The following is a 13,275-nucleotide window of genomic DNA, read 5'->3' on the forward strand; positions in this document are numbered from 1 at the left end:
GCTGGGCCGTGTGCGAGCCGTGCCCGGGCCTGTGTGCGAGCCGAAGTTTTGTAGTTGGAACGGGGCGGGGACGATACGTGCTTACAGAGGTGGTCGGTGTGAGAGGTGCGGTGGTGAAGGGGATGGATGGTATTGGACTCGCTTGCCTAGGATAAACGTAGCGTGTGCAGCTTAGCCGAGCTCACGTCGGTGCAGGGCCTTAATTCGTGCAAACTTGAGAATCGGAGGGCAGCGTTATGCATTAAAATAAATATGTGCAGTTTTGAAAGCGGTGGGTGCTCTGTTACACTGCAGATGTGTAGCTGCTCCCCGCCAGATCCACAGTTAATACATCTAAACCTATATCATAGTTAACTGCTGGAATCTGAGCTCCTGTTCTGTTGGGTTTAAGGAAATAAGCATCCCTGATGGTCCTCCCCCTTTTCCCTACAAACGTCTCCGTGCCTTAGAAGGCCTTGGGAAAACCTTTTTTCAACCCCATCTATCACTTTGTCACTATTTATCCTGGCTAGGTAAAGGTGTGTTACTGGGTTATGCCGGACAAAGCAGTAAGCTGCTTCTTGTCCTGGATTTAATCCATTCTGTAAATGTTCTATGCCGTGAATACATGGGGGTTGGAACAAGGACCATGTTGTATTGGGATGCCTTTCTTTGAGTAACGTAAACTTCCTTTTAATTGTCATGCATTTTTCTAGTAAAAGCTCTGCAAGTCTGCAATAAAAATGGCCTCCAATAAAACTACATTGGTAAGTTCATGCACACCTAAAGTATGTAAGGATGTAATCAACATATTTTTCTTCAAACTTATAACTTGGCATCTCCATTTAAAAGATACATCCACATCTCCCCTCCCCAGCATTTTTCTGACCAAAATTTCAGGTCCGGAAAGTAAGGCTACTAGAAAGGACATTCTCTTTGGCTTTAACAGATCTGCCATTTCTACAGAGACTTGTTGGGGAATAAAAAAAACAAAAGGACTGTGCACTATTTCATCTGTCCTGTTGTAGAAAGCACTAAGGATTTTTTTAGCCTCCTTTCAGGATACCATGTAATTCATTGTTTATGTAAAAATAAGTAAAATCATGTATTCATTTAATTTCTCCTAGTCTATTCAGAAAAAAACAAAAGAACAAATTGAGCAAAGGTGGTCCTTACAGAAGAAAAATAACATTACTGGGAAATGATGTGGTATAGTTAAGATGCCCTTTGAAATTTATTTATTTTTTTTTTAACGGTTTCTTTGAATTTCATAGGAGCAGAGATTACCAGATGTCAATCCCTCCTGAACTATTTTAATGATGCATTCATGGTTCTCAAGTCCCTGTAAAGCTTTGCTTGACGTTAAAATATGAACTTCTAAAGGCAGTTGGTTGCTGGAAAAATCATTTTAATTGCCATTCAACTACTTACTTTATATATAAATATATATATATATACACATATATGTGTGTGTGTGGAAGAACTGAAGAAATATAGCATGAGATGCATCTGAGGTTGAAGCAGGATGCGTAGATACAATTGGACATTTGGATAGCAGAACAACGGACTTATTATGCACTCAAAAGGCCCGTTCTTAAATTACTAAAATGGTTGCTAATTGACCCAGATTGAGGTACATTAAAAACTCATATTAACTCCTGGCTTCGAAGTGCAGTGCTTGTTTGACATTATATGATGGCAAACTGTTCTAAAGATTTCATCAAGATGAATGTCTGAACTTTCTGTTAGTAATTGATTGTCCACTTCTCCCTAATTTGAGGAAGAGGAGCAGTTACCAGCCCAGGGAGGGAGTGCCTCAGGGAGGGGAAAGTGTCTGCAACTGCAGTATTTTTGATATGATGTTCAGAATTTTGCTGCACAGGTCAGGAAAATCAGTTATGGTTCCCATGGGAACCGTAACTAATTCTGCTTCATTGCATATTTGAATGCAAAACTTAGATATACTGGGGGTAGCGTAGCTCTGGAGCTGTAATTCTGAATTTGTTACCTCTTGTATCGTGAAACACTCCATTGCAACATCACGTCTCTGTTCTAACATTGCCCCTCAAAGAAAGAGTCGTTACCCATTGAAAACCATCTCTGTCTGTTGGATGTGACTTCAGAAAGCAAGTCACAAGTGAGCATCCAGAGCTTAGATGCCCGTTTTAAGGTTTAGAACAGGTAACCCTAAAGAAGGGAGCTTCAGGGATCTGGTGGATGTTTCTGCCCTTTGTTCTGGGTCAGCTGCTACATTCACCTCCAGGGTGAGATTTACATTGGTTTGTATAATCTCAGGAGTTACCATTCTTCATTATTTCTTCAGGCTCTGCTGTCAAATATTATTTTAGTAGATTAAAAAGGCTCAGGAAGTGTTTGGAAAGTAGCGTTATTCAGAAGATGTAGTGAAACCTCTAATATTTAGAGCAAAAAGCAACGCACCCTTGACTTTGTTATTGCTTACTGACCTTTGAGATAAAGGATCAGATCCTGTAATCTTCATTTTCTCCTGTGGAAAATTATGTAGCTGTCTAAAGTCCTAAAGAGTTTGCATTTCTTTTAAAGAAAAGTTATTTGATGCAGAGGTCCACAACGTTTAGGTGATGAGAATGAAAGAAGCTGAGAACAGTTATCAGAAAACAGCCTTTTTTTGAACCACAGGGTTTTAGTCCAGTGGAGAGCACAGATGGAGATGTTCCACTTGTAGCCCACTTGCCTCAACAGCAGTAATTAGGATGTTGTTAGCGTGGTATAGTGAGTCTGTTCTTTTTCTCCTTGCTTCTTTTTTTCCCCCCGTTTTCCTCATCTCATTTCTCTTTTTGATACTTTCATTTATTGCAATAAGCAGCCTTCATAAACAAGGTGGATGTTTTCATACGTTTATGTTCATTTACCTTCAGTCCTGCATTCTTTTATTTTCTTTCCTGTGGAGGCAAAAAAAAGCCAGTGTGGTTGGTACTTCTCAGACATGAGTATGGGTTCAAAATACAGCTGGGATGTGCAGGTAGTTATTATCAAAGTGGAAATACATGCTCTGTTTTAAATAATCTCTTTTCTATTCCCAAGTCAAAACGAGTGTCACACAACATATAGTCATATATGGAAACTTGCTGTTTGAAGGAGGAATTCAAACCTTTTCCTCACCTTTGCTGTTTGCACCTTCAATTCATGGGTTGCTATCGAGAGTAAAGGTGTTTTGGGGAGGAGAAGTTAATGCAAAAAAAAAAAAAAAAAAGGAAGAACACAAAGAGTAGGCTTGGAAAGGCAGGTCAGCTTCTTCATTTTGCAAAAAGAAGAGTTTTCTTTGCGTCTGACAGACACTTTTTTTCCTTCCTTTTACCACATCAAGGAAAAATTCTGCAAAGTCTAAAAATCAGTTTCAAATTGCTTCGCAGTATGCTCAAACTAACCCATGGTCATTCTAGAGAGGACTAGAAAAGTGCCACAAAGTAAAGGCAGGTGCTCCATGGCTTCTGCTTGCCTCTTTCTGTCATGTAGGAAGCGCATTAGTGAGGAAGTAGCTTTGTCTGTTTTAAGGTGCTGCGTGACTGTGTGCTCTTAGAGATTAATACTGTTCCCATTAATTTATGGCTGCCATTTTAACAATTTTCCTGTAAGGAGCGATCCAAAATGGCCATCAGACTGCTTTTGGTCTGTTGGTGCTCCAGAAATGGGATACAACATGATTATAGACACGTCCTGACCTTTTCCAGATTGCAAACAAGGAAATTCTGAAAGGTGTCCTTCTACCAATATTGAATTGTGCCTTATTAAACTGGGAATGCCTTGAGGATGATGTGGATGTAATATTTATTTTAAGAACTTGAAGAATATTATTTAAAGTATATCAAATGTAAACTTGAAACACTTGAGTTTTTTAAATTAGAAAGATTTTAATTACATGTTAAGTGCTGTACCTTAAGTGTAGCTGTCTTAACGTTTGCACCTTTCTGACATCCCTCTGAATGTTAGTTGCATTGGTGCGTGGCTGATAGTGGGAAGGGACTGCAGTAGTTTGCTGCTCCTGGCATGCATCCTGTTCAATAATTATCGATTATTATTGAATATTTTGTTATGGTAGCACTACATTGTAAACTTTGCTCCCTTCAGCTTTTTTTTTTCTTTTTTTTTTATTGGTAAAGGTAGTAACTTTTTTTTTTTGAGTAGCACCCCTTTTCTGTTTCATGCATTTTCCCTTATTACTTTTCTTTACTTCTGCCTCATGCTGTTTCTTGCCCTCCGCCTTTTCACGGGCACGGAGCTTGATATATAGAAGCTTGATAAAATTGATAAAATTTTGAGCATGTAGCACTCTGAGAATTAAATTTACAAGGGGAGTGGAGGCACTGAGTATACGGACAAAGATATTTCACCTTTATAAAAACTGGTGTTCTATGTTGGGTATCTCATTAAGTGGCTGGAAAAAAAAAAAAAAAAAACAACCCAAAATATTACCATGTCTTGCTCAGGTTACCTGACCTCATGCACTAACGTGAAACAAGTCTGAGCTTCTAGGTCTAGTGTGAATAAATACATGATTCCTTGCTGTTTACTGAGCAAAGTTGGATTTGGCCAGTGAAGTAACGATGTAAAGCAAAAGAATGAATAATGGCATTCTGAATTTCTTTTGTAGCACAAAATGGGAAAGAAACAAAATGGCAAAGGTAAAAAAGTTGAAGAGGCAGAGCCTGAAGAATTTGTTGTGGAGAAAGTCCTGGACAGACGTGTTGTGAATGGAAAGGTGGAATACTACTTGAAGTGGAAAGGATTTACAGAGTAAGGCATTACCATTATTTTTTCTGGTACAATGCTAAATATTAACCATTTATTTGAAATAACTGTGTGGATGGGGGATTGGATGGTGGGGATACGCTTTAAAGAGCTGAAAGGGAAGGACAGCATAAATGTCTATTCAGGTGGAGCAGTCAACTATGACAATAAAATAGAAGACTGGTAGCTTAGGGTTTGTGCTTGGTCACGTTCCAATACCTTATACAAAGCCCTCAGTGATTGTTCTTTTGCCACTGCTCTTTGATCTAGCTTGTGTCAATATCAATCAAGGTATGCTAGGCTGACAGTTGTCATAAAATAGGTATACTTTCTTATGCAGAGGAATGAATGTTATTTCTGAGAAATAAAGTTTGCAGGGCTTTAAACAGGCAGCTCTGAAGCTGTGAATTTGCTTTTTTTTTTGGGGAGGGGGGAGGGTTTGTTTTTTTGAGTTGCTCTTGAAATAGGCAAATTTACAAAAAGAATTCTGTGGCATGATTGCTTTCATTAGACATACTGAAAAGGTGTTTTTCAGTCTCTATCCCCGGCCTTTTGTAAGCACAACAGTGCTTCCATCAGCCAAGAAAAGAGGATGCATTGAATGTTAAAGTCTAGCATCTTAACATTAGTAGTTACATATACATATCTCCCAAAGCAACCTTCTGCATTCTAGCACCTTAAAGTTTTGGTAACTGAAAATAATAGGTAGACATCCTGTTAGTGCAGTAGCACTGTGGCAATATTTTAGTGCCTGAGGACTTCTGATGAGGTGCTTAACTGTTGGAGGGAACATTCATGGATGGCGTAAAATGTTGTTTAACAAAATACATACTCTCTAGAACAATTGCAATACCCAGTTCTGGATATGGAGCCCTTTTTTTTTTTTTTCTATAATTACAGCCTATTAGCATGGTTTGGGTTGGAAGGGACTTCAGGGCCCGCTCGGTTCCAGTCCCCTGCCATGGGTGGGCTGCTGTCCATGAGCTCAGGTTTGCCCAGGGCCCCATCCAACCTGGCCTTGAATGCCTCCAGGGATGGAGCATCAACAGCTGGGCAACTGTGCCAGTGTATCACCTGTCTCTCAGTGAAAAGTTCTCCCCTGACATCTAATCTAAATCTCCCCTCTCAGATTAAAACTGTTCCCCCTTCTCCTATCACTTTCTACCCCTGTAAAAAGTTGATTTCCCTCCTGTTTCTAAGTTCCCTTTAAGTAATGGAAGGTTGCTATCGAGTCTTCCCCGAGCCTTCTCTTCTCCAGGCTGAACAAGCCCAGCTCCCTCAATCTGTCTTCATAGGGGAGATGCTGCACCCCTTTGATAATTTTCGTGGACCTCCTCTTGACCAGCTCCAAAAGCTCTACAGGTGGAGGAGTGAGAAACAGTTCAGTGCTCAGATGATACTTTTGAGTGCGTTTCTGGTACATAGAAGCTTAGATATATATACATTTATGTCATTTCTAGTGGGGATTGTTCTCCTGAAGTCTTAGTTTATGCTCTTACCAAATAGCTTGTTTGCATGGTCAGCCTTTAGGGGAACCAGGAATTAAGTTTAAATGTACAGGTAGGATGAGGGTTGCATGTTGTCGCTTCCACCAACATCATAGGAGTTAATAGAGCTGCTTATTCTGTATCTCAAATTTAAGAACAATTCAGCAGTATTCTTCAGCATAGCAGAGCTTTCTTTTTTCAGTCATCAAATGTAGTGCACGAAGCCTAGGGCAGATGGCTAGAGAAGCATCCTGAGTTTAAGAAAGATACCTTATATGTTGAGGAAAGGAATGACTTGCTTAGGGTGAGCCATGTAGCTAGTTGTACGCTTCTCTTCTTTTCCTAGTTTTACATAAATGTATGTATGTTTCAGTGCTGACAACACGTGGGAGCCTGAAGAAAACTTAGATTGTCCAGAGCTAATTGAAGCTTTTCTGAACTCTCAGAAAGCTGGTAAAGAAAAAACAGATGGTGCGAAAAGAAAATCACTGTCAGATAGCGAATCTGATGATAGTAAATCAAAGAAAAAACGTGATTCTGTAAGTATATGTTCATGTGCTAAACTTTGTTTCTCCTTTGTTTCTTTCTACCTCTCCGACCTTCTGCCCTAAAAATTCTGTTGTGACTTGGAGAACTAGAACAACCATAGTCCTAAAACTAAGAATCGCAGAACTGGAACTGTGGTTTGGAAAGTGTAATTTTTTTATAGTGATTAATGAGACCGCCCAAATGGTGGGTAAAAGATGATTGATTGTTCCTTTTTATGACCAGAAGCCCTGATGATGTTCTGTGATTCTTGCTGAATAATCAAAAGTAAGACTGATTGAGAGTTACTAATGAACAATGTGGTCAGTTTGTGTTAGAGTAAAATGGTTGTGAATGGAACAAGCGAAAGTTCTGTTCTGGCTTTTGTATGAACTATGATTTTTAAATAGGTGAGTGGGAAGATAGCAAAATGGGAAGACCAAGCACTTGCTTAAATTAGGACTGGACATGGTGGTAGGAAGGGTGTAGAAAGGGTGACTGAAGAAAATCTACTATTTCATGGATATTTGGTTTCACCTCCAATTTAAATGAGCCAACAATACAATAAGTTTAGTGCTAATAAGAGCAAAATAATGTGCTTAATATAGTATGTTCAGCAGTACACATTTTTCTCTCTAAACTTTCAAACTAACAATGTAAATCAAAGCTGTCAGTGTCAGCGGTTTACTGAAGACAGCTGCTGGATGTGTGCTGTCAATTACTAGGTGACGTTGGAAGGCATCAGAAGCAATATTTGTAAATACTACAAATAACATTTTTGTTTCTGTGTGAAGTTAATTTTATGGCTTCACCTGATACGGTAGCAGTCACTGTCTCACAAAGGTATTGTGAAACTAGAGGCAAGCAGTTCATGTTGTTCACCACAGATGTGATTTCAGCGAGCCAAGAAGAGTTGAGGTGTGCCCTAAGGGTGCAGTTTCACAGTTGGCTTAAGCCAACCTAAGTGCCCAGGTTTGTTGTTTTGCTGAAAAGAACATATTTTGCCTGCTGCCAGGAGTGTAGTTTTTTGTTTTGCCTGTTCAGTTTGTTTCATTAGCCATGCTTGTTTATTTTCTATAAAGATTTGAGACCACTTGATTCATCTACTGAGTTTTCAGAAAGAATGGCTAGAGCCATTAATGAAAAAATCCTTCATTGTTACTCTGCATCTGAATGACTAGGTCTAAAGGTCAGTCAAGAGAAACATAAAATTTATATCATCTTCAGACAACTTTTGTATGTAGCGATAGCTTTTATAATAATGTAATGCTATATTTTGTTGTTCTGATTCACACACACACATTAATGCGTATATCTAGCTCTAATGCCAGAATAAAAGGGTAGTTAGATGTTGATAGATAATAATCTTTTAACTTACTCGATAGGTTGATAAACCGAGAGGGTTTGCAAGGGGTCTTGATCCTGAGAGGATAATTGGGGCTACGGATAGCAGCGGAGAGCTTATGTTCCTCATGAAATGGTAAGTCTTACATCCACGGTTCTGAGCCATATTGAGGGAGGGCTGGTAGTTGCACTTAGCTAATGTGACAATTTCATTTCAGCAAACGGAAAGAAGCTGGCAGTCTGCTTATTAACCCTGTGTTCTTGCAGAAGCAAAAGTTGTGTAATTACTTAGTACTTAGTCCTTCTTTCTTCCAAAACCAAAATGACTTTAGATTCTCTTGATTCAATATCATAGAAATGGAATTTAGAGCTGGCATTTGTATGGAAAAGATGTATCTGAGTAGCATTCTTGCTGGGGAAATTTCAGGTAGAACTCTGCTTTTACTTGTTTTACATAAGCAGATTCTAGCTGCTAGGCAGCCAATCTTTTAACCAAACTTAGTGTCTGCTGTTTTGTGTGCAATCAGGTGGATAGACAGTTGGAAGCAACTAGTGGAGGAAGCTGAAGATGTGATGAAGAACAAACAATATGAAGAAGTTTGTCATTATGGGCCTGTAACAGGGAAAAGTGCTTTGGGGAGTTAATGTTATTTGGAGGGTAGGAGGAAAACAGTTCTATTAGCTATGATGTTAGCAGAAGACATCTTGTCTTTGCAGTAGAGAAGCAGGGTAACTTTTTTTTTATCTAGCATTGAGAATATAAGGGTTGAATTAACATTTGCTTGGAGTTTGATTTTCTGTGGTGCTGGGATAAGAATTATAGTTTCCAACAATCTTTTAGAAAGGCCTAGTTTCTTTAGTAGTGTCAAACTGAACAGTCTCCAGAGAATTGGTTTGTCACGCAGTGTGCTTAGACTCTTGAAGATCAGTGCTTTGGAAAGGTTGTCTGCCTTCTGACTTCAAATTCTCTTTAATACATGGAACTGAGAGAAGTTTGAAAATGTGGATTATGACTACTTGAATTTCTGTAGTGAAACTGGCAGAATAAAACACAAAGGAAAACAAGAAAGGAGCATTTTCTTTTTAGTTTGTTTGTAGTGGATTAGTTTCTTCGTAATTGATTGCAGTCAACAAAGATAGATATGAATATGTGGTCATAGAGCTGACTTGTACAATCAGCATGCTCTTTGAAAAGGAGCCTAAAGCATGTTCGATTGAAATATTTTTTTTGTTACTCCAAGACAGGCTCAGAAATTGCAGTTACTTGCTTAACTTCTAATACAATTTGGATGTGAATACTACCTTCGAAGACTGCTGCTACTACATTTTACAAGTCTCACTTTGAAGTTCCAATTATGCTTTAAAGTAAAATTAGTGTAGTTTTACTTACTTAATTATATACTGCATTTGGTAACTGTAGGAATAATTTCTCTTAAACAGTGTTTTCCCCTGGAATAGGAAAAACTTGCGAAGGAACATATCAGCTGTGAAATCTTATTGTTAGCAAAGAAATTCTTTATAGCTAAAGTGAAAAGTGTATTGAAAACTGATTTCTAGCTGGCATTTTTCATAATGTTATGATATATCGAGAGCTGCTACATTTATATGAAAACATACTCTTCCTGAAACCCATTTGATGTTAAAATAATTTAAAGAACCCTGATATGAATATAGGTTAATTAAGAGAATTAGTAATTATGCTTTTCTTTTTTTTTTAATCTCCCTTCCTTTCCCATCAGGAAAGACTCTGACGAGGCAGATCTGGTGCTGGCCAAAGAAGCTAATGTGAAGTGTCCTCAGATCGTAATCGCTTTTTATGAAGAACGACTAACTTGGCATTCATGCCCAGAAGATGAAGCACAATAATTGTTTGCATCACTTTTTTTTTTATATATATATGAATATTAAAACCTGAAATTTGATTTATTAGCAATGTGAGAAGCATACATTCTAACAAAATTCAAATTTGATATTTTTTTGAAGTAGTGTGTTTTGCATCAACAGCGAGTAAATAAAAGCTTTCTGCAACTCATTTCATTTATCACAGGAGAGCATTTGATACTACTACTTCCTCCATACTAGGTAAAAGCTTTTATAAAACATTCATAAACTTCCATGGTTATTATTGAATCTTAATGAATGTCTAAACAAGCTCACAGATGTTTTGTAGTCTTCTATACAGTTGATGTGCATGTATCTTCTTTACCCAAACCTAGCCCTTTACACGTGTAGACTCATTCTTTTTAGTATTTGGGGTCACATGATCCCAAGAAGACCAGGTGAAAATTAACTTTGTAGTAATTTGAATGTTATCAGACTGTATATTGTTTACTTTATTGTAAATACTGGTGAACAGTGGTCAATAAAATAGTTTTATATTCTTCCTTTATAATGATAGGCTGTGACTCTTTTGAAGCGGTATGATATTTCTGAACCTTTTATATGTTAAGCTCTCAGTTCATGATGTATTTAACTGTAAGTTGTTCTTTTGGGGATAGATTTATTGGTATTACCCCACTGCTACTCTGTAATCACAATGTCAGACAAATGTCAGGCTTTGATTCTCTTTAATTTTTTTGGTGAAGTGTAATATTATTTATTTTCAGCCAGAAAGAGCTGACTTCTTTTGGGCTGTGAAATTCATGTGCTCTGGGTACTTGTAAGCCACGCAGATAGCAGCCGTGCTGCCTGGGTATGGCTGCTGGTCACAGGGCCAAGTGGCCTCTGCAGATGTATTGGAAAATACCTGGTGTGTTGACAGTGTCAGCCTTTGCTTTGATTTCAGATCTTCATATGGGGCTATACTGTAACAAGTGGTGGGATGGTTCAGGTAGAATTACTCTTCGGGCAGTGACCTGAAAAATACTTCCTCAGTTCTAGGTCTTTAAAGTGTAATATTTTAATCCAGATTCTAAGCTGTATACTTTTAAATCAAGAGGCTTTGTTTCTCGTTAAATTCTAAAATGGGTCATATCATCTGCTGCTGGGAGAATGCCCTCAGGTCGGCAAAAGTGAAGGATGGAGTAGTTGGACAAAAAGAATTTTGCCTTTTTTTGTTCTTCTTCCAGTTGTTACTCCTCTCTTCACTTGCTTTTGTCTACATGCATTCTTTTATTTGGGTTATGACTAGCATGGTGGTTTGGCCTTAAGCTTTGCCTCTTCATAGGTCAGTGGCCAACCTTGTTTTAGAATTCCTATTGTTAAGTTTTGACTAGAATAATCATGTCACATGGTGCTGTCGCAGTCCTACGTGGGATGATAAGATTCCTTAACAACAGCTATTCCTGGAAAACTTCATAGGTATCCTGAGGGGGGAAAAAAAAAGAACCTTTTAGTCTACTCTTGATTTTCTTTTTGACAGAGGCTTAAAAATTGTGATTAAAACCACTTGTTTTCATGTAGATTAAAAAGCTGTTTATATCATGAATGGAACCACTGTAAAACATTTAATTGCAAGTAAACACTGGGATGGTTGAAGTAATGCTAAGATACCTTTTTAGGTGTAACTGCTTTATCTTAATATTTTTTCTTCCCAGATTTGGGTGCAATTCAGGCTCTGTGGCTGTAGGGGAAAAAAAAATAAATGTCGTGTGGGGTTCCCTTGCTCAGGTTAATGATGGTTTCAGAGCTTAGCTTGCTTCTCTTGCCTGCTCCTTTGAGAAATTTCTCGGAATTTGTTGTATGTGCAAGTCTGCAGAGTTCATGGCTTAATTCTTTGGGGCTTCTAATAGGAATATTAATACACTTGTTGTGTAGGATTTCCAAATATTGCTTTTTTACCCAGTTGCCTGAGAAATACACAGGCTAAATGAGAATTCTAAAGCAGCATGCATTTTCCTGTCTTTTTCTTCAGTATGAAATACTTCTAAATTCAGTCTTAAAATATTTCAGAGTTTGTGTTATACTGTCTGAAACTTTGAAGTTTCTTTGTTTCAAGAGTGGATATTGAGTTTATATAACATGGCTGATTTTAGTCAATATAGATTGAAGAGTCAGTTATCGTAAATGGTAGGTGTGTAACGATTTCTGTTGAAAGGTTGTTTCAATTTGTAACCTTTAAAATGTTATTTTGCAACTAGATACAGCTTTTACGTATATTTGATTCTTCCTTTTGACAATCTGTAAAAATGCACTGTACTCACATTTAAACTACCATACAGCTTGTTACAGTTACGTAGATTTCTAATTTTTTACATTATGATGGTAGAAATGCTGACTGGTATTTGTTTTCTCTTTTCCCCCTTCCCCCCTTGATTTGTGTCAAACTACATTTTGACAGTGACGAAATGCAACACTTGGAAGTTACAAGTTCTGTAAAGTTATGCTGAATGTGCTTGGTACATATGCAAAAAGACGTTATCAAATGTTAGTAACTTTGACTGACTAAATAAATGAATTATCTTCTGTAGTTAGTGAGTTATGCAGAGGTTTCTGGTCATTGTCCTTTCTGACTCCAAAGCAAACGGATTTCAGGCTGTCGTTTCATCATCACTCTGTGCTGATCTTGCTGTCCAAAAACAAACAGTTGCTTTTAGTTGTATTTGCTCCTTTACTACTCCTCTTCCCTGTTTGGTTTGCTTCATTAGCCACATGAAGAGTTTTATTAGCATGTGTTCATTATAGGTAGTGCTAGGTTACCCTCAAATTTAAATCATAATTCATGATGGCATCAGCTTTTTGCAACCTGGTTCTTACTTCGTTGGGAAAGAAGAATATAGTTCTGGTATCTGTTTTTTGCTTCATTAACCAACTGCAAATTCACTGTCAAATTGAATAAAATAGGTATTCTTTGCGTCTGCAAAATAAGCAGTCAGCACTGTAAGCTGATTATATCAGTTCAGCACAAACCAATGCTATGTGCTTTATGATAATTACAGATTCATGATCTGGTTCTCTAAAACTATTTGAAGGTTGCTTAGTGCACTATCGTGCATTTAGGACACGTGGTAAGTTGCCATAATGTAACTAGGAGTACATTTTGCCTAACTGCAAGTTATCCCATTTACTCACCCACATCGGGCTCTCACAGTGTAGTTTGTCCCTCTTCCCTGTTCTAAGAGCTGTCTGCAACGTCCTTGGCATTTTCCTCAGCATTTTCCTGACCTCTGATACTTTTTGGTGCCCTTTTTTCAGAATTCTTTCTCAAAGCATCATCTCTTATTAATTCAGCTTT

At 37.9% G+C, this 13,275-nt stretch overlaps 1 protein-coding gene across 2 annotated transcripts; it reads left to right on the forward strand.

The window, feature by feature from the left end:
• The first annotated feature begins 64 nt into the window (after positions 1-64).
• Positions 65-12,510, forward strand: CBX3 (chromobox 3). 2 transcript variants are annotated; one of them, XM_010712792.3, is made up of 5 exons: positions 65-746; positions 4,610-4,752; positions 6,607-6,772; positions 8,144-8,238; positions 9,842-12,510. In XM_010712792.3, the coding sequence occupies exons 1-5, from the start codon at positions 723-725 to the stop codon at positions 9,966-9,968; spliced, it is 555 nt and encodes a 184-aa protein (XP_010711094.1). In that variant the 5' UTR covers positions 65-722; the 3' UTR covers positions 9,969-12,510. The 2 variants fall into 2 exon arrangements, with proteins under 2 accessions (XP_010711094.1, XP_019472025.2); XM_019616480.2 differs by lacking the exon at positions 65-746 and adding an exon at positions 2,936-2,980.
• The last annotated feature ends 765 nt before the right edge of the window (positions 12,511-13,275 follow it).

The sequence above is a fragment of the Meleagris gallopavo genome, chromosome 6 (genome assembly GCF_000146605.3).
Source record: "Meleagris gallopavo isolate NT-WF06-2002-E0010 breed Aviagen turkey brand Nicholas breeding stock chromosome 6, Turkey_5.1, whole genome shotgun sequence".
Lineage (NCBI taxonomy): Eukaryota > Metazoa > Chordata > Aves > Galliformes > Phasianidae > Meleagris > Meleagris gallopavo.

Coding starts and splice junctions, on each gene's coding strand:
- CBX3 (XM_019616480.2), top strand. CDS start 2,945: ATGAGTATGGGTTCAAAATACAGCTGGGATGTGCAG. Junction 2,981..4,609: donor AATACAGCTGGGATGTGCAG/GTAGTTATTATC, acceptor TTTCTTTTGTAG/CACAAAATGGGAAAGAAACA. Junction 4,753..6,606: donor AAGTGGAAAGGATTTACAGA/GTAAGGCATTAC, acceptor TGTATGTTTCAG/TGCTGACAACACGTGGGAGC.